This window comes from Centroberyx gerrardi, chromosome 17 (genome assembly GCF_048128805.1).
Source record: "Centroberyx gerrardi isolate f3 chromosome 17, fCenGer3.hap1.cur.20231027, whole genome shotgun sequence".
Lineage (NCBI taxonomy): Eukaryota > Metazoa > Chordata > Actinopteri > Beryciformes > Berycidae > Centroberyx > Centroberyx gerrardi.
The window spans coordinates 5,378,915-5,400,433 of NC_136013.1; the positions used below are offsets into that span (position 1 = coordinate 5,378,915).

The 21,519-nt window shown below is 40.0% G+C and overlaps 2 protein-coding genes across 5 annotated transcripts in view; both read right to left on the reverse strand.

Annotated features, from left to right (window-relative positions):
• Nucleotides 1-21,519, reverse strand: part of LOC139909231 (M1-specific T cell receptor beta chain-like) — a 53,070-nt gene that overhangs the window by 21,668 nt on the left and 9,883 nt on the right. The window contains exons 1-2 of one of the 4 annotated variants that reach the window (XM_078289445.1): nt 8,896-9,015; nt 8,437-8,752 (exon numbers count right to left, since the gene is read on the reverse strand). The exons of 1 other annotated variant lie outside the window; for it this stretch is intronic. In XM_078289445.1, coding sequence (XP_078145571.1) covers nt 8,437-8,752; nt 8,896-8,956 — 377 coding nt within the window. In that variant the 5' untranslated portion in view covers nt 8,957-9,015. Of the gene's footprint in view, nt 1-4,922; nt 5,213-5,670; nt 5,738-5,993; nt 6,288-6,563; nt 6,712-8,436; nt 8,753-8,895; nt 9,016-21,519 lie in introns of those variants that run through there. 2 more of the 4 variants (XM_078289453.1, XM_078289450.1) reach the window with 2 other exon arrangements.
• Nucleotides 188-2,039, reverse strand: LOC144542543 (uncharacterized). Its single transcript, XM_078289455.1, has 4 exons — nt 1,982-2,039; nt 1,603-1,836; nt 1,135-1,248; nt 188-1,025 (listed from the first exon to the last, which is right to left on the reverse strand). The coding sequence occupies exons 1-4, from the start codon at nt 2,028-2,030 to the stop codon at nt 670-672; spliced, it is 753 nt and encodes a 250-aa protein (XP_078145581.1). The 5' UTR covers nt 2,031-2,039; the 3' UTR covers nt 188-669.

Consider the following 21,519-nt stretch of genomic DNA (forward strand, 5'->3'; position numbering starts at 1 on the left):
AGAAAAAACAAAAGTGACAAAGATTTTGAACATCTTTATTCCTGTGTAGAGCAGGTAGAAAAGCACATTCCTCCTGTAGCCAATGTTCTCTCTAATGACTTAAGTCTTAACTAGGACTGAACCAGAAACACAGTGCCTTGTCCTGTGAGCAACAGCAGTGAAATAATGATAACTCTGGATGAGTTGAGTGGAATAATAAATTCACAAAAATGCATTGAAAAGAATGCACTGGTGTCAAACCGAGAGGAAGGAGGAGCTTACAGCTATCCTCCTGTCAGTGTGGCATCACTGCTCTCTACTGTTCAAAGTTTTGATACAGCTACATATACAGTCGGTTATACTGCAGTACTATATGACACAGCTGAGGGAATGTATGTTTGATGATAAAAGGAAGTTGTGGATTATTACTTTAAAGTTTGTATTAATGTTGCCACATTTTAGCCTAGTTGATTTAATTTAGTTTGGTTCACTGTAGCTCACACAAGGAAAAACAAGGTGCAGTCAAAAAGAAGAAAATTCTAGTGGGGCAAAAAAAAAAAAAAAAGGGAAAACAAGAATTTGGCTTCAAACAAAATCATCACCTTGAATCATCATGTAATAGAATCAAATCAAATGTAAGTGAAGTAGTGTCAGTGGTTTCATGCTGCTGTGCTGATATCTGCTGGATGGTTATGGAGGTTTTTGTAGGAGAGAGCAGCTGTCTTTATTACTGTGCATACTTGCTGCACCAAAATATTCTCCGCTGTCTTCAGGATGTCTCAGTTTCAGGATGTGAAGAAAAGCCTTTTTCTCACCGTCTCCACTCACGTTGAAGCGGCTTTTAAATGGTGACTCAACAGTTGGACTTTTGTAATACATATAGGCAATCAGCTTTAGGGAAGAGTCTCCTGCTGAGCACTGATACCAGAGAATAGTGTCATAGTTTGGGATGTTCTGTGTGAAGGTCAGTTTGACTTCATCATTCAGTTTCCACAGCAGTTCAGCTGGAGTCTGAAGCACTTGTTTCTCTTTACTGAGTGAAACTCCTGCAGAGAAAGAAAGAGTGTTTAGCACTTTACAATTTCTTTTTTCCAGTGTATTAGTCTGTGTATTAATGTATGGAAAAGTAATCATTGTGTACTTGCAGTATGATACCTTCAATCCAGAACAGAGTGATGATGAATATGATGAGATGAGGAGGGATCATGTTGTCTGTCTGCGCTGCTGAATGTGAAGAACCAGCTGGAGTCTCTGCTGTGCTGTCTGGATCTGAAGGAGGGGAAGGAAGTGATGTAGAGAGATCAGAGCGTATGTTGACATGGAGAAACTGTCTGTCATTCAGATGGTGGACAACTGTCTGTCTCTCTGCCACTCAGTCTGTCTGCCTGTCTCCCCGTCTTCCTGCCTGTCTTCCTGTCATTTTCTCTCATCCTCCTCCCACTGGTGCGTTGACAAAACAGACTGTTTATGTGGTTTGATCCAGGTGTGCAGGATCAGATAAAGGTTTTTGTAGAGGAATTTGAGACTTTTCTATCACAGTGTATGTGTATGCTGCACAGAAATACTGGCCGCTGTCTGCAGGACGCCTCAGTTTGAGAATGTGAAGGGAAGCCTCGCTCTCACCGTTTCCACTCACATTGAAGTGACTTTGATACGGCTTTTCAACATGTTGAGTGCTTGTATAAGTTGTATATCCGATCAGCTTTAGAGAAGAGTCTCCCTCTGAGCGCTGATACCAGAGAATAGTGTCGTAGCTACTGATGCTGTGTTTGCAGGTCAGGTTGACTTCACCATTCAGTTTCCCCAGCAGATCAGCTGGAGCCTGATGAACATCTTTATTTTTGTTGAGTGACACTCCTGTAGAGAGGAAAACAGAGAATAATGACATTCAATTGGACACTAAAACAGAATTATTATTTATTAAACAGTTGATATGAAGCCACATTATCATGTCACATACAGAATTCAAGGTTCAGGTTGAGTAATGAATGATTTTATGTACCTGTGATCCAGAAAAGTGGGATGATAATTATGATGAGTTCTCTGTTCATGTTGAGTTTCATCACTGTTGAGTGTGAAGAATCAATTAGAGACAAGCTGTTGATGTTGATGCACCTCAGGCAGGAAAGGGAAGTGATGTGGAGTGAAAAGCATCACATGATAAGTTGGCAACAAGTCAAAGCCAAACCCCCAAATGTCTTGTTCTTGGGAGGGAGATAATTTACTCATCAAGCCACACTCATATCAGGGAAGGGAAGAGGTTTTTGTTAAGAGCAGATGGGCGTGTGATATACTGTGCTTCACTTGCAGCACAGAAGTAGGTCGCGGTGTGTTCAGGTGCTTTTAGGTCGATTATAGAAAGAGAGCCATTTTTTGTTCCATCTCCACTCAAATCCCCAGCTAATTTGAAATGTTTTTTATATGGCTCTTCCGTATTGTCGTCTTTGAACTCCACATATCCAAACCCAATGAGTTTCAGAGCCTTGTCTCCAGGTAATCGCTGGTACCACAGCATCACTCTGTAGTCACTTCTCCCATGGGCGCAGACAAGCTGCACGTTGTGACCAGGGTTTCTGATGAGTGAAGAGGGAGACTGATGGACCTCAAGACCCAGAGAAACACCTGCTGTAGACAGAGATGGGAAGAGAGAACATTTACTTCAGATTTGAAAGTAAATACTTCATTCCGTGCAGCTCATCCCTTCTATCACAACAGACTGAGTTGTTACCTGTGAGGAAACATCTCTACATCATCATCATGATGTAGAGATCCAACACAGAGCAATGAGTTCCTCTAAACTCCTGGGTGAAATATCAGACAGGATATGACAGTGTTTTATCAGTGTGTGTTGATGGGAAATGAGATTGGATCACTGCCACTGCTACTGGTGTTTGAGTTGAGCTGCCTTAGTGTCAGGAGGAAGGGGAAGTGATGTAGAAGGGAATTGTGTCACACTGTTATTTTAATTTAATGCAGTGATAGTGATGGCCATTATCATCATTATTAATATTATTATTTTTACATTTTTTATTTCTATTTTTCTCTTCTTTTCCCCCCAATTCCCCATCAAGAGACAGTTTGCCCCTTGTCAGGCTGTCGTTGTAAATCAGAATTTGCATTTAATTGACTTCCCTGGTTAGATAAAGGTTAAAATAAACAAACAAATAAATAAATAAATAAATAAATAAATAAAAAAAATAAAAATAAATAAATAAAAAGTAAAATGTAGTAACACTATTGTATTAGCTGAGGATGACATGATTGCATCAAAACAAACCAAATTGCAACCACAAAAGCAGGTGCTTGGGAGCGGTTTATTCCATGTCTTATTCAAAACCACTGATGATAAAGGATAGAGTAGAGTTTTTGTTAAGAGCAGAGTGGATTTGCGTCAGCGTGCATCACTAGCTGCACAGTAATACACTGCGCTGTGCTCAGCTCCTTTCAGTTGGATTAAAAGAGAGCCATTCTTTGCACTATTCCCACCCAAATCTCCAGTGACATTGAAATGCTCTTTATATGGCTCTTCCATTTTGGGATCGTTGACGTTCACATATCCAATGAGTTTCATAGCTGTCTCTCCTGGTGACTGCTGGTACCACAGCATCACTCTGTAGTCAGTTTTTCCATGAGTGCAGACAAGCTGCACGTTGTCACCAGGCTTTCTGATGAGTGAAGTGGGAGACTGATGGACCTCAAGACCCAGAGAAACACCTGGATACAGATGGAAAGAGAGAATTTACTTACATTGTGATGGATGAACAATGAAAATAAACACCTAACCACATTCTAAAAACATTTTCAACACAACCAAGTCATTACCTGTCAGGCAGCAGAAAAAAAGAAATCGGATCATTGTGACTTCCTCTAGCCTACAGATCAACACTAAACACTGAGTTAAAACCCTTAGATGAGATGTCAGCTAGATATGACAGTCTTTTGTGGAAGTGTGCTGATGGGATCTGACATCGGATCAAACTGACTGTCACCGTTAGCGATGGGGAATCAACTGGAGCCTCACTGAGCTGCTGAGGTTTGAGGAGGAAAGGGAATGAAGAAGAAACACAAGCTAGAAATGATGATGGCATCAGATCAAATGGTGACCTCAAGTGCAGCTGCCTGGGAGGAGCCTGTTCAAGATCTTATTCAAAACCACTGTTGATAAAGGTTAGTGTAGAGTTTTTGTATAGAAGAAAGGGGATCTGCAATCAATGTGCATAGCTAGCTGCACAGTAGTACACTGCAGTGTGCTCAGGTGCCTTTAGGTCGACTATAAACAGAGAGCCGTTCTTCGCTGTTACCCCACTCAAATCTCCAGTGATACTAAAATGCTGTTTGTACAGCTCTTCCATTTTGGGATCTTTGACGTAAACATGTCCAATGAGTTTCATAGCTGTCTCTCCTGGTGACTGCTGGTACCATAGCATCATATTGTAGTCAGTTTTCCCATGAGTGCAGACCAGCTGCACTTTCTCTCCAGTGTTTCTGAGGAGAGCTGAAGGAGTCTGATGGACCTCAAGACCCAGAGAAAACCCTAGAAAGAGAGAAAATAAATAAACTGCACACAGCAAAGTATGTACACAGCATATTCCTTAATGGTAAGTCAAGTAATTACCGATGAGCCAAGAGAAAAAGAAAAATGTGGACATGTTGACTCCCTTCTGATCTTACACACAACACTTAGCAGCTGTCATCCCTTGGCTAAAATAACAGTAAACTGTAGACACTTTATCAAAGCCCTCCTCTCAAATCTACACCAGCTATATCATGATGAATAGTGCTTCTTCTGTTGAGATGGAGAGTATTTGTTGAGCTGTTACTCCACCTACAGGAAACATATGAAAGTAAAGATGCGATTCCACATAACTAATACACTCACCAAATGAATGGCAAGCAGTTTTTGTTCAGCTGCACATAGTTCTTACATCACTGTGTTGGCTGACAGCACAGAAATACACAGCACTGTCCTCCAGCTGCAAGTCTTTCACAGTGAGAGCCCCGCTCTCTGGGACAGTTTTGATGGCTGAATATTTGTGCTGAGTGCCCCCCTCATAGTCTGGCTGCCGATCAACTGCTGTGAAGACGATGAGGCTCATGGCCTCTCCTGGACACTGCCTGTACCAGTACATCTGTGAATAATCAACAGCTTTCTTGTGGCTGCAGTTCATCTCTGCAGATTTGGACACAAAACTCCAGCTGATCTCAGGGTGTTGGGTGACGTCCTGGCAGTGACCTGTGGGCAAAAAATAACAGAACTGAAAAGTTTAATTCCAAAACAGTTTACATCCCCTCTGGAAAAACAGTGTTATGAACATCAACATGTAATGTTAATGATCTTTGCAAAAATTTCAAGCAACAGTGTTCTCTTCAGTTTTCCAAAAATATTCAATAATCTATACTGATGTTTTTCATGCCAGCAATAATTTTTTCAGGTGTCACATTTAAACATTTCAAATGGTGGATATCTGATTTTGAAATGAAACTCAAACTCTTGCATTACTGATATCTTGAAATTCTGAAGCAAAAGATAAGTTTTAAAGTCAAAATTTGAGGCTAAATGTAACTTCCAGAAAACTTAAATGTCATCAACGTACATGTAGTCATGTTAATATATTACTATAACAAATGACAAGAATAAAACCTGCATATTCATCTCTTACACTGTAAGTAATTGCATGTTAGTCCTTGTACCTTGAAGCCACAGAGATGAGACTGTGACTGTGATGAGAATTTGAGTAATCATAGTGATCCTGTTAAAATGAGCTGCAGCCACAACAGACACACTAAATGTCTGAGGCTAGTGTTTATAATGGGGGGTGGAGGGTTAAGTATTGCATCGCTACAGAGAAGGAACCTCCCATTATAATCTCTAATCTGAATGAGAGGGAAGTCCAATAGTGGTTAGAGTGGGTTGATACAGGTGCAAGGGGCTGTGAACTGTAATACAGAGATGGAAAAATGTGTGATGGGAGGTTTTTGTAGTGAGGAGCAGCGATATGTCGCACTGTGGAAACTAGCAGCACAGAAGTAAACTGCACTGCTGTTCAGGCTGAGTCCCTCAATTGTTAAAGTGCTGGTTTCATCTTTATTTGCACTGCCGTCCATCTTGACAGGGATTCCAGTCTCAGGATTTCCATTGTCTGCAAACATGTATCCCAGGAATTGCATTTGTTTGTTCTTTGATTGCTTGTACCAGAGGATTTGATCGTAGCTCTGAATACTGTGTGAACAGTTGAGTTTGGCTGTTTCTCCTGGCTTGTTGTACATATCAGCTGGAGTCTGGTAGACTTGGTCACTGAGAGAGGAACCTGTGGAAAAGAACAACAGACAACAACAGACAATATGCAACCATCAGAGTGTTACGGTGACAGAAATTTAGCAGTATAATCTGTGAACAGAATTGAAAATATCCATCCCGACTTTGAATCTCAAGTTCCACATGTGCTACTTCAGTTTCTGAGAGAGCCTGAATTTGCAACTAAAATAGCAGCACTGTCTGTACGCTAATAAAACTGTAAATAGATAGTAGAGTTTTTTTTAAATTATAATAACATGACGTCTTAAAATACATTTAATGCCATTACCTGAGACCAGAATAGTGTTAAAGGTTATGCTGAGGAATATGATGATCATGTTGTGTTTTCTGAGTGGCTGGTTATATTGCAGAATATAAGATCACAGTCTTGTTGTTGTCTCTGTTTTCATCAGTGTAGAAGCAGGTTTACTGATTATACCCACCTCTTCTTCTGAGTAAACCCACCTATCAGCATAATTAACTTTTAAGTATGTAGGTGGGTGGCGTTATAATACATCCTCCTCCCTTAATCATTATAGTTTTCTCAACTACCACTGTACCACTGGCTCAGTATAAGGTGTGAGTAAAGATATACTGCCACCTGATGAGGAGAAACCAGACAGCAAAGACCTCAGATGAACTTTTAACACACAACCAAAGATCTATTTTTATAAACTTGCATTTAACTGGTAAGTTGTTACTGTTTTCATTATGCTATGGAAGTTGTGTTAGTTTGTTAAATTTGGAATCTGAATTTTGCAGAGTCAGCCATAACAAGCTACGGGCCTTAATGGAGAAACTATAGTCTTGCCTTTATTATCACTCAGGTTTGTCATCATGTTTGTTTTATTCATTTCACTTTACAGCACATTGTAACTTTTGTTACAACTGTTAATGTAATAAAATCCCATCAGTGTAATAAATCATTAATGTAATAACAATCTGTGATTAATAGTGTAATAATCTTGTTATTAATATAATAATATTATTCTTGTCAATGTAACAATTATTACATTATTGTGTTATTGGGTTGACATTTTTGAAATGTAATCCATTGACAATGATCACCAAAGACTTGGCAGCTTAGCAGGTGGATCTGCTGAGTGCTGACTGAAGGGTTTGGGAGAGTTTTACTTCTGTCACAGAGAAACCACGTAACTGCAGTTTTAGGTTATTTTTGATTTTTTGAAAGCTGTTAAAAACCCATTGTATGATTTCAAAAACAAAGTTCCCTAACTAAACTGAATTAATTAAACTGGTAGCACTGTAGTTTTTCTTCATTATGTGTATACACATTAATCAGCATATTAGTTGACCAGGACTGATGCATACTTTATAACTATTTCAATATATTAACACATGGTCAGTTAATGCTTAATCACTAAGTAAGCATTATTTAAGGAACCATAATGTAAAGTGTTTCCAGCGTTCTCTTCTTAATTCCTGGAAACAACAAAACATTTTTTTTTTTTTTTGCTTTTTGGAGATAGTTTGTTGTTTGAAAACAGCAGTTTGAGAGGGTTTTTTCAGGGGTGTTTTCCCCGTTGATGAAGATTTCTGCTGCACAGGGTTTGTCTAACATTGGATCGACACCGGAAGCACCGCCCACCTGAGGTACTGGCCGGTGCCCCCATCTTATACCCAGAACTTCGTAGCCTCCTACAAAGTATGTTGGATAGGGGGGCGGTACAAGAGAGTTTGGGGAGAAAATACAAGATGAAACAGTTTAATTCCAAAACAGTTTACATCACCTCTGGAAAAAAGTGTTATGAACATTAAAATTCATAACCGTTCAATTTAAAAACTACTAATGTGTGATATCTTTAATCCAGAACAGAGTGATGATGAATATGAAGAACCAGCTGGAGTCTCTGCTGTGCCGTTTGGATCTGAAGGAGGGGAAGGAAGTGATGTAGAGAGATCAGAGCGTATGTTGACATGGAGAAACTTTCTGTCATTCAGATGGTGGACAACTGTCTGTCTCTCTGCCACTCAGTCTGTCTGCCTGTCTCCCTGTCTTCCTGCCTGTCTTCCTGTCATTTTCTCTCATCCTCCTCCCACTGGTGCGTTGACTCAAGAAAACAGACTGTTCATGTGGTTTGATCCAGGTGTGCAGGATCAGATAGAGGTTTTTGTAGAGGAACATGAGACTTTTCTATCACTGTGCATATGAAGCTGCACAGTAATACTGGCCGCTGTCTGCAGGACGCCTCAGTTTGAGAATGTGAAGGGAAGCCTCGCTCTTGCCGTTTCCACTCACACTGAAATGACTTTCATATGGCTCTTCAATACGTTGAGTGCTTGTATAACTATATCCGATCAGCTTTAGAGAAGAGTCTCCCTCTGAGCGCTGATACCAGAGAATAGTGTCGTAGCTACTGATGCTGTGTTTGCAGGTCAGGTTGACTTCACCATTCAGTTTCCCCAGCAGATCAGCTGGAGTCTGATGAACATCTTTATTTTTGTTGAGTGACACTCCTGTAGAGAGGAGAAAAGAGAATAATGACATTCAATTGGACACTAAAATAAAATTATTATTCATTAAACATTTGATATGAAACCACATTATCACATACAGGATTCAGGGTTCAGACTGAGCAAAAATAAATTACTTTATGTACCTGTGATCCAGAAAAGTGGGATGATAATTATGATGAGTTCTCTGTTCATGTTGAGTTTCATCACTGTTGAGTGTGAAGAATCAGTTAGAGACAAACTGTTGATGTTGATGCACCTCAGGCAGGAAAGGGAAGTGATGTGGAGTGAAAAGCATCACATGATAAGTTGGCAACAAGTCAAAGTCAAACCCCCAAATGTCTTGTGCTTAGGAGGGAGATAATTTACTCGTCAAGCCACACTCATATTAGGAAAGGAAGAGGTTTTTGTTAAGAGCAGATGGGCGTCTGATATACTGTGCTTCACTTGCAGCACAGAAGTAGGCTGCGGTGTGTTCAGAAGTTTTTAGGTCGATTATAGAAAGAGAGCCATTTTTTGTTCCATCTCCACTCAAATTCCCAGCTAATTTAAAATGTTTTTTATATGGCTCTTCCACATTGTCGTCTTTGAACTCCACATATCCAAACCCAATGAGTTTCAGAGCCTTGTCTCCAGGTAATCGCTGGTACCACAGCATCACTTTGTAGTCACTTCTCCCATGGGTGCAGACAAGCTGCACGTTGCCACCAGGGCTTCTGATGAGTGAAGAGGGAGACTGATGGACCTCAAGACCCAGAGAAACACCTGCTGTAGACAGAGATGGAAAGAGAGAACATTTACTTCAGATTTGAAAGTAAATACATTCATTCTGTGCAGCACATCCCTTCTATCACAACAGACTGAGTTGTTACCTGTGAGGAAACAGAAGAAGAGAAATATCATCACGATGTAGAGATCCAACACAGAGCAATGAGTTCCTCTAAACTCCTGGGTGAAATATCAGACAGGATATGACAGTGTTTTATCAGTGTGTGTTGATGGGAAACAAGATTGGATCACTGCCACTGCTACTGGTGTTTGAGTTGAGCTATCTTAGTGTCAGGAGGAAGGGAAAGTGATGTAGAAGGGAATTGTGTCACCCTGTTATTTTTTATCATAGTGAAAATATTTCTTTTTTTCTGCCTTTTCCGCAATTCCCAAACATTTGTGAATCACCATGAATCAGAATTTGCTCTTGCCCGGTTGAATAAAGTTTAAATAAAAATGAACAAATAAAATCTAGAAACACGCAAAGGCTGAGGATGATATGATTGCATCAAACCAAATTACAACCACAAAAGCAGGTGCCGCTTGGGAGCGGTTTATTCCATATCTTATTCAAAACCACTGATGATAAAGGATAGAGTAGAGTTTTTGTTAAGAGCAGAGTGGATTTGCGTCAGCGTGCATCACTAGCTGCACAGTAATACACTGCGCTGTGCTCAGCTCCTTTCAGTTGGATTAAAAGAGAGCCATTCTTTGCACTATTCCCACCCAAATCTCCAGTGACATTGAAATGCTCTTTATATGGCTCTTCCATTTTGGGATCGTTGACGTTCACATATCCAATGAGTTTCATAGCTGTCTCTCCTGGTGACTGCTGGTACCACAGCATCACTCTGTAGTCAGTTTTTCCATGAGTGCAGACAAGCTGCACGTTGTCACCAGGCTTTCTGATGAGTGAAGTGGGAGACTGATGGACCTCAAGACCCAGAGAAACACCTGGATACAGATGGAAAGAGAGAATTTACTTACATTGTGATGGATGAACAATGAAAATAAACACCTAACCACATTCTAAAAACATTTTCAACACAACCAAGTCATTACCTGTCAGGCAGCAGAAAAAAAGAAATCGGATCATTGTGACTTCTTCTAGCCTACAGATCAACACTAAACACTGAGTTAAAACCCTTAGATGAGATGTCAGCTAGATATGACAGTCTTTTGTGGAAGTGTGCTGACGGGATCTGACATCGGATCACACTGACTGTCACCATTAGCGATGGGGAATCAACTGGAGCCTCACTGAGCTGCTGAGGTTTGAGGAGGAAAGGGAAGTGAAGAAGAAACACCATTACTGTACATCAGCTAGAAATGATGATGGCATCAGATCAAATTGGGACCTCAAGCACAGCTGCCTGGGAGGAGCCTGTTCAAGATCTTATGCAAAACCATTGTTGATAAAGGTTAGTGTAGAGTTTTTGTATAGAGGAGAGGGGATCTGCAATCAATGTGCATAGCTAGCTGCACAGTAGTACACTGCAGTGTGCTCAGGTGCCTTTAGGTCGACTATAAACAGAGAGCCGTTCTTCGATGTTTCCCCCCTCAAATCTCCAGTGATATTAAAATTCTCTTTATAAGACTGCTCATGTTCTATGTTGTTATGATTCACATTTCCGATGAGTTTCAGAGCGGTGTCTCCGGGGGATTTCTGGTACCATAGCATCAGTGTGTAGTCAGTTTTCCCATGAGTGCAGACCAGCTGTACTTTCTCTCCAATGTTTCTGAGGAGAGCTGAAGGAGTCTGATGGACCTCAAGACCCAGAGAAAACCCTAGAAAGAGAGAAAATAAATTAAATGCATAGAGCAAAGTATGCACATAGCATTTATGGTAAGCCAAGTAATTACCAATGAGCCAAGAGAAAAAGAAAAATGTGGACATGGTGACTCCCTTCTGATCTTACACACAACACTTAGCAGCTGTAATCCCTTGGCTAAAATAACAGTAAACTGTAGACACTTTATCAAAGCCCTCCTCTCAAATCTACACCAGCTATATCATGATGAATAGTGCTTCCTCTGTTGACTGGAGAGTATCTGTTGAGCTGTAACTCCACCTACAGGAAACATATGAAAGTAAAGATGTGATTCCACATAACTAATACACTCTCCAAATGAATGGCAAGCAGTTTTTGTTCAGCTGCACATAGTTCTTACATCACTGTGTTGGCTGACGGCACAGAAATACACAGCACTGTCCTCCAGCTGCAAGTCTTTCACAGTGAGAGCCCCGCTCTCTGGGACAGTTTTGATGGCTGAATATTTGTGCTGAGTGCCCCCCTCATAGTCTGGCTGCTGATCAACTGCTGTGAAGACGATGAGGCTCATGGCCTCTCCTGGATGCTGCCTGTACCAGTACATCTGTGTATGAGCAGCATCTTTCTTGTGGCTGCAGTTCATCTCTGCAGATTTGGACACGAAACTCCAGCTGATCTCAGGGTGTTGGGTGACGTCCTGGCAGTGACCTGTGGGCAGAAAATACAGAACTGAAAAGTTTCATTCCAAAACAGTTTACATCCCCTCTGGAAAAACAGTGTTATGAACATTAACATTTAATGTTAATGATCTTTGCAACAAAATTCAAGCAACAGTGTTCAGTTCAGTTTTCCAATATATTCAATAATCTATACTGATGTTTTTCATGCCAGCAATAATTTTGTCTGATGTCACATTTAAACATTTCCAATGGTGGATATCTGATTTTGGAATGAAACTCAAACTCTTGTATCACTGATATATTGAAATTCTGAAGCAAAAGATAAGTTTTAAAGTCAAAATTTGAGGCTAAATGTAACTTTCAGAAAACTTAAATGTCATCAACGTACATGTAGTCAGGTTAATATATTCCTATAATAAATGACAAGAATAAAACCAACACATCCATCTCTTACACTGTAAGTAATTGCATGTTAGTTCTTGTACCTTGAAGCCACAGAGATGAGACTGTGAATGTGATGAGAATTTGAGTAATCATAGTGATCCTGTTAAAATGAGCTGCAGCCACAACAGACACACTAAATGTCTGAGGCTGGTGTTTATAATGGGGGGTGGAGGGTTAAGTATTGCATCGCTCCAGAGAAGGAACCTCCCATTATAATCTCTAATCTCAATGAGAGGGAAGGCCAATAGTGGTTAGAGTGGGTTGACACAGGTGCAAGTGGCTGTGAACTGTAATACAGAGATGGAAAAATGTGCGATGGGAGGTTTTTGTAGTGAGGAGCAGCGATACTTTGCACTGTGGAAACTAGCAGCACAGAAGTAAACTGCACTGCTGTTCAGGCTGAGTCCCTCAATTGTTAAAGTGCTGGTTTCATCTTTATTTGCACTGCCGTCCATCTTGACAGGGATTCCAGTCTCAGGATTTCCACTGTCTGCAAACATGTATCCCAGGAGTTGTATTTGTTTGTTCTTTGATTGCTTGTACCAGAGGATTCGATTGTAGTTCTGAATACTGTGTGAACAGTTGAGTTTGGCTGTTTCTCCTGGCTTGTTGTACATGTCAGCTGGAGTCTGGTAGACTTGGTCACTGAGAGAGGAACCTGTGAAAAAGAACAACAGGCAGAAACAGACAATATACAACAGTCAGAGTGTTACGGTGACAGAAATTTAGCAATATAATCTGTTAACAGAATTTACAATATCCATCCCGACTTTGAATCTCAAGATGCACATGTGCTACTTCATTTTCTGAGAGAGCCTGAATTTGCAACTAAAATAGCAGCACTGTCTGTACGCTAATAAAACTGTAAATAGATAGTAGTAGTTTTTTTTATTTTTTTTTTTATTATAATAACATGACGTCTTAAAATGCTTTTAATGTCATTACCTGAGCCCAGAATAGTGTTAAAAGTTATGCTGAGGAATATGATGATCATGTTGTGTTTTCTGAGTGGCTGGTTATATTGCAGAATATAAGATCACAGTCTTGTTGTTGTCTCTGTTTTCATCAGTGTAGAAGCAGGTTTACTGATTATACCCACCTCTTCATCTGAGTAAACCCACCTATCAGCATAATAAACATTAAGTATGTAGGTGGGTGGCGTCATAGTACATCCTCCTCCCTTAAACATTATAGTTTTCTCAACTACCACTGTACCACTGGCTCAGTATAAGGTGTGAGTAAAGATATACTGCCACCTGATGAGGGGAAACCAGACAGCAACGAGATATGGGCCTTAATGGAGAAAATATAGTCTTGCCTTAATTATCACTAAGGTTTGTGATCATGTTTGTTTTATTCATTTCAATTTACAGCACATTGTAACTTTTGCTACAACTGCTAATGTTAGAACTTTCCATTAGTGTAATACATCATTAATGTAATAACAATCTGTGATTAATAGAGTAATAATCTTGTTATTAATGTAATAATCTTTTTCTTTTCAATGTAACAATTATTACATTTTTAGGTTTCATTGGGTTGAATTTTTTGAAAAGTAATCCATTGACAATGATCACCAAAGACGTGGCAGCTTAGCAGGTGGATCTGCTGAGTGCTGACTGAAGGGTTTGGGAGAGTTTTGCTTCTGTCACAGAGAAACCACGTAACTGCAGTTTTAGGTTATTTTAGATTTTGTAAAAGCTGTTAAAAACCCATTGTATGATTCCAAAAACAAAGTTCACTAATGAATGCTTAATTAAGTAGTGATTATTAACTAACTTATTAACTAACTAAACTGAATTAATTAAACTGGTAGCACTGTAGTTTTTCTTCATCATGTGTATACACATTAATCAGCATATTAGTTGACCAGGACTGATGCATATTTTATAACTATTCAATATGTTAACAAATCGTCAGTTAATGCTTAATCACTAGTAAGCATTATTTAAGGAACCATAATGTAAAGTGTTTCCAGCATTCTCTTCTTAATTCCTGGAAAAAAAATGTTTTGCTTTTTGGAGATACTTTGTTGTTTGGAAACAGCAGTTTGAGAGTGTTTTTTCAGGGGTGTTTTGCAGTTAATGAAGAAGATTTCTGCTGCACAGGGTTTGTCTAACATTGGATCGACACTGGAAGCACCGCCCACCTGAGGTACTGGCCGGTGCCCCCATCTTATACCCAGAACTTCATAGCCTTCTACAAAGTATGTTGGATAGCGGGGCGGTACACGAGAGTTTGGGGTGAAAATACAAAATGAAACAGTTGAATTCCAAAACAGTTTACATCACCTCTGGAAAAAAGTGTTATGAACATTAAAATTCATAACCTTTCAATTTAAAAACTACTAATGTGTGATACCTTTAATCCAGAACAGAGTGATGATGGATATGATGAACCAGCTGGAGTCTCTGCTGTGCCGTTTGGATCTGAAGGAGGGGAAGGAAGTGATGTAGAGAGATCAGAGCGTATGTTGACATGGAGAAACTGTCTGTCATTCAGATGGTGGACAACTGTCTGTCTCTCTGCCACTCAGTCTGTCTGCCTGTCTCCCCGTCTTCCTGCCTGTCTTCCTGTCATTTTCTCTCATCCTCCTCAAACTGGTGCGTTGACAAAACAGACTGTTCATGTGGTTTGATCCAGGTGTGCAGGATCAGATAAAGGTTTTTGTAGAGGAATATGAGACTTTTCTATCACTGTGCATATGAAGCTGCACAGAAATACTGGCCGCTGTCTGCAGGACGCCTCAGTTTGAGAATGTGAAGGGAAGCCTCGCTCTCACCGTTTCCACTCACATTGAAGTGACTTTGATACGGCTCTTCAACAACTTGAGTTATTGTATAACTTGTATATCCGATCAGCTTTAGAGAAGAGTCTCCCTCTGAGCGCTGATACCAGAGAATAGTGTCGTAGCTACTGATGCTGTGTTTGCAGGTCAGGTTGACTTCACCATTCAGTTTCCCCAGCAGATCAGCTGGAGTCTGATGAACATCTTTATTTTTGTTGAGTGACACTCCTGTAGTGAGGAGAACAGAGAATAATGACATTCAATTGGACACTAAAACAAAATTATTATTCATTAAATATTTGATATGAAGCCATGTTATCAAATCACATACAGAATTCAGGGTTCAGACTGAGCAAAAATAAATTATTTGATGTACCTTTGATCCAGAAAAATGGGATGATAATTATGATGAGTTCTCTGTTCATGTTGAGTTTCATCATTATTGAGTGTGAAGAATCAGTTAGAGACAAACTGTTGATGTTGATGCACCTCAGGCAGGAAAGGGAAGTGATGTGGAGTGAAAAGCATCACATGATAAGTTGGCAACAAGTCAAAGTCAAACCCTCAAATATCTTGTGCTTGGGAGGGAGATAATTTACTCATCAAGCCACACTTATATTAGGGAAGGGAAGAGATGATGGCATCAGATCAAATTGGGACCTCAAGCACAGCTGCCTGGGAGGAGCCTGTTCAAGATCTTATTCAAAACCATTATTGATAAAGGTTAGTGTTGAGTTTTTGTATAGAGGAGAGGGGATCTGCAATCAATGTGCATAGCTAGCTGCACAGTAGTACACTGCAGTGTGCTCAGGTGCCTTTAGGTTGACTATAAACATAGAGCCGTTCTTTGCTGTTTCCCCACTCAAATCTCCAGTAATATTAAAATGCTCTTTGTACGGCTCTTCCATTTTGGGATTTTTGACGTAGACATGTCCAATGAGTTTCATAGCTGTTTCTCCAGGTGATTGCTGGTACCATAGCATCACTCTGTAGTCAGTTTTCCCATGAATGCAGACCAGCTGTACTTTCTCTCCAGGGTTTCTGAGGAGAGCTGAAGGAGACTGATGGACCTCAAGACCCAGAGAAAACCCTAAAAAGAGAGAAAATAAATGAACTGCATAGAGGAAAATCTCTACATAGCATTTATAGTAAGCTAAGTAATTACCGATGAGCCAAGAGAAAAAGAAAAATGTGGACATGTTGACTCCCTTCTGATCTTACACACAACACTTAGCAGCTGTAAGTCCTTGGCTAAAATAACAGTAAACTGTAGACACTTTATCAAAGCCCTCCTCTCAAATCTACACCAGCTATATCATGATGAATAGTGCTCCCTCTGTTGAGATGGAGAGTATTTGTTGAGCTGTAACTCCACCTACAGGAAACATATGAAAGTAAAGATGTGATTCCACATAACTAATACACTCACCAAATGAGTGGCAAGCAGTTTTTGTTCAGCTGCACATAGTTCTTACATCACTGTGTTTGCTGACAGCACAGAAATACACAGCACTGTCCTCCAGCTGCAAGTCTTTCACAGTGAGAGCCCCGCTCTCTGGGACAGTTTTGATGGCTGAATATTTGTGCTGAGTGCCCCCCTCATAGTCTGGCTGCCCACCAACTGTTGTGTAGACGATGAGGCTCATGGCCTCTCCTGGACGCTGCCTGTACCAGTACATCTGTGTATGAGCAGCGTCTTTCTTGTGGCTGCAGTTCATCTCTGCAGATTTGGACACAAAACTCCAGCTGATCTCAGGGTGTTGGGTGACGTCCTGGCAGTGACCTGTGGGCAGAAAATACAGAACTGAAAAGTTTAATTCCAAAACAGTTTACATCCCCTCTGGAAAAAAAGTGTTATGGACATTAAAATTCATGACCTTTAAATTTCAAAAATATTATTGATCATGTTGCTTTTTTTTTTAAGCTACAGTGTTCTTTTAGCCAATATGTTCAATCATTTAAATTGAGTTGGACTTTCATGCCAGCAATAATTTTGTCAGGTGTCACATTTAAACATTTAATTCCAAAATCAGATTTTGGAATGAATTATTACTGTAAGCCAAGTCTCACAAATCTTCTCAAGCAATAGATAAGTTTTGTAGTCAAAATTAGAGGCTGGATGTAAATTTCAGACAATTTGGACAAAAACCTACATCAGCGTACATGTCACCATGTTTATATATTCCTATAATATATGCCAAGAATAAAACACACATCCATCTCTTACACTGTAAGTAATTGCATGTTAGTTCTTGTACCTTGAAGCCACAGAGATGAGACTGTGACTGTGATGAGAATTTGAGTAATCATAGTGATCCTGTTAAAATGAGCTGCAGCCACAACAGACACACTAAATGTCTGAGGCTGGTGTTTATAATGGGGGGTGGAGAGTTAAGTATTGCGTTGCTCCAGAGAAGGAACCTCCCATTATAAACTCTAATCTCAATGAGAGGGAAGGCCAATAGTGGTTAGAGTGGGTTGATACAGGTGCAAGGGGCTGTGAACTGTAATACAGAGATGGAAAAATGTGTGATGGGAGGTTTTTGTAGTGAGGAGCAGCGATACGTCACACTGTGGAAACTAGCAGCACAGAAGTAAACTGCACTGCTGTTCAGGCTGAGTCCCTCAATTGTTAAAGTGCTGGTTTCATCTTTATTTGCACTGCCGTCCATCTTGACAGGGATTCCAGTCTCAGGATTTCCACTGTCTGCTAACATGTATCCCAGGAATTGCATTTGTTTGTTCTTTGATTGCTTGTACCAGAGGATTCGATTGTAGTTCAGAATACTGTGTGAACAGTTGAGTTTGGCTGTTTCTCCTGGCTTGTTGTACATGTCAGCTGGAGTCTGGTAGACTTGGTCACTGAGAGAGGAACCTGTGGAAAAGAACCACAGACAAAAACAGACAATATACAACAGTCAGACTGTTACGGATTATAATCTGTGAACAGATTAGAGCATATGCAACTAAAATGGCGGCACTGTAGAAGCTTAAGTGTATGCAAATAAATCCTTAAATGTACAGTATTTTTGGAAAAACTAAAATTTGATTAAAATGTCTTAAAATACTTGTAATGCCATTACCTGAAACCAGAATAGTGTTAAAGGTTATGCTGAGGAATATGATGATCATGTTGTGTTTTCTGAATGTCTGGTTATATTGCAGAATATAAGATTACAGTCTTGTTGTTGCTATGAATCTCTCTGTTTTCATCAGTGTAGAAGCAGGTTTACTGATTATACCCACCTCTTTCTCTGAGTAAATCCACCTATCAGCATAATTAACTCTTAAGTATGTAGGTGGGTGGCGTCATAGTACTTCCTCCTCCCTTAAACATTCTAGTTTTCTCAACTACCACTGTACCACTGGCTCAGTATAAGGTGTGAGTAAAGATATACTGCCACCTGATGAGGGGAAACCAGACAGCAAAGACCTCAGATGAACTTTTAACACACAACCAAAAAACTATTTTTATAAACTTGCATTTAACTGGTAAGTTGTTACTGTTTTCATTATGCTATGGAAGTTGTGTTAGGTTGTTTTTTGGGGAGTCCAATATGGAATCTGAATTTTGCAGAGTCAGCCATAACAAGCTACAGGCCTTAATGGAGAAACTATAGTCTTGCCTTTATTATCACTCAGGTTTGTTATCATGTTTGTTTTTCATTTCATATTGTAACTTGTTACAACTGTTAATGTAATAACTTACTATTACTGTAATAAATCATTAATGTAATAACAATCTGTGATTAATAGTGTAATAATATTGTTATTAATATAATAATATTTTTCTTGTCAATGTAACAATTATTACATTATTGTGTTATTGGGTTGAAATTTTTGAAATGTAATCCATTGACAATAATCACCAAAGACTTGGCAGCTTAGCAGGTGGATCTGCTGAGTGCAGACTGAAACTAATACAGGAGGTTTTGGGAGAGTTTTTCTTCTGTCACAGAGAAACCACGTAACTGCAGTTTTAGGTTATTTTAGATTTTGTGAAAGCTGTTAAAAACCCATTGTATGATTTCAAAAACAAAGTTCCCGTCAACTTCCTGTCATTTTCTCTCATCCTCCTCCCACTGGTGCGTTGACTCAAGAAAACAGACTGTTCATGTGGTTTGATCCAGGTGTGCAGGATCAGATAAAGGTTTTTGTAGAGGAATATGAGACTTTTCTATCACTGTGCATATGAAGCTGCACAGAAATACTGGCCGCTGTCTGCAGGATGCCTCAGTTTGAGAATGTGAAGGGAAGCCTCGCTCTCACCGTTTCCACTCACACTGAAGTGACTTTCATACGGCTTTTCAACAGTTTGAATGCTTGTAACTCTTGTATATCCGATCAGCTTTAGAGAAGAGTCTCCCTCTGAGCGCTGATACCAGAGAATAGTGTCGTAGCTACTGATGCTGTGTTTGCAGGTCAGGTTGACTTCACCATTCAATTCCCCCAGCAGAACAGCTGGAGTCTGATGAACATCTTTATTTTTGTTGAGTGACACTCCTGTAGAGAGGAAAACAGAGAATAATGGCATTCAATTCAATTGGACACTAAAACAGAATTATTATTCATTAAACATTTCACAGCCACATTATCAAATCACATACAGGATTCAAGGTTGAGGTTTAGCAAAAATAAATAACTTCATGTACCAGTGATCCAGAAAAGTGGGATGATAATTATGATGAGTTCTCTGTTCATGTTGAGTTTCATCACTGTTGAGTGTGAAGAATCAATTAGAGACAAACTGTTGATGTTGATGCACCTCAGGCAGGAAAGGGAAGTGATGTAGAGCGAAAATCATCACATGATAAGTTGGCAACAAGTCAAAGTCAAACCCCCAAATGTCTTGTGCTTGGGAAGGAGATAATTTACTCGTCAAGCCACACTCATATTAGGGAAATGATGATGGCATCAGATCAAATTGGGACCTCAAACGCAGCTGCCTGGGAGGAGCCTGTTCAAGATCTTATTCAAAACAATTGTTGATAAAGGTAAGTGTTGAGTTTTTGTATAGAGGAGAGGGGATCTGCAGTCATCGTGCATAGCTAGCTGCACAGTAGTACACTGCAGTGTGCTCAGGTGCCTTTAGGTCGACTATAAACAGAGAGCCGTTCTTTGCTGTTTCCCCACTCAAATCTCCAGTGATGTTAAAATGCTGTTTGTACAGCTCTTCCATTTTGAGATCTTTGACGTTCACATATCCAATGAGTTTCATAGCTGACTCTCCTGGTGACTGCTGGTACCATAGCATCACATCGTTGTCAGTTTTCCCATGAGTGCAGACCAGCTGCACTTTCTCTCCAGTGTTTCTGAGGAGAGCTGAAGGAGTCTGATGGACCTCAAGACCCAGAGAAAACCCTAGAAAGAGAGAAAATAAATGAACTGCACACAGCAAAGTATGCACACAGCATATTCCTTAATGGTAAGCCAAGTAATTACCGATGAGCCAAGAGAAAAAGAAAAATGTGGACATGTTGACTCCCTTCTGATCTTACGCACAACACTTCACAGCTGTCATCCCTTGGCTAAAATAACAGTAAACTGTAGACACTTTATCAAAGCCCTCCTCTCAAATCTACACCAGCTATATCATGATGAATAGTGCTCCCTCTGTTGAGATGGAGAGTATTTGTTGAGCTGTAACTCCACCTACAGGAAACATATGAAAGTAAAGATGCGATTCCACATAACTAATACACTCACCAAATGAACGGCAAGCAGTTTTTGTTCAGCTGCACATAGTTCTTACATCACTGTGTTTGCTGACGGCACAGAAATACACAGCACTGTCCTCCAGCTGCAAGTCTTTCACAGTGAGAGCCCCGCTCTCTGGGACAGTTTTGATGGCTGAATATTTGTGCTGAGTGCCCCCCTCATAGTCTGGCTGCCCACCAACTGTTGTGTAGACGATGAGGCTCATGGCCTCTCCTGGACGCTGCCTGTACCAGTACATCTGTGAATAACCAGCATCTTTCTTGTGGCTGCAGTTCATCTCTGCAGGTTTGGACACGAAACTCCAGCTGATCTCAGGGTGTTGGGTGACGTCCTGGCAGTGACCTGTGGGCAGAAAATACAGAACTGAAAAGTTTCATTCCAAAACAGTTTACATCCCCTATGGAAAAAAAGTGTTATGGACATTAAAATTCATGACCTTTAAATTTCAAAAATATTATTGATCATGTTACTTTTTTTTTAAGCTATAGTGTTCTTTTAGCCAATATGTTCAATCATTTAAACTGAGTTGGACTTTCATGCCAGCAATAATTTTGTCAGGTGTCACATTTAAAATTTAATTCCAAAATCTGATTTTGGAAT

Coding starts and splice junctions, on each gene's coding strand:
- LOC144542543 (XM_078289455.1), bottom strand. CDS start 2,030: ATGAACAGAGAACTCATCATAATTATCATCCCACTTTTCTGGATCACA. Junction 1,249..1,602: donor CTTCAATGTGAGTGGAAACG/GTGAGAGCGAGG, acceptor CCCCTCCTTCAG/ATCCAGACAGCACAGCAGAG. Junction 1,026..1,134: donor CACTCTGTTCTGGATTGAAG/GTATCATACTGC, acceptor CTTTCTCTGCAG/GAGTTTCACTCAGTAAAGAG.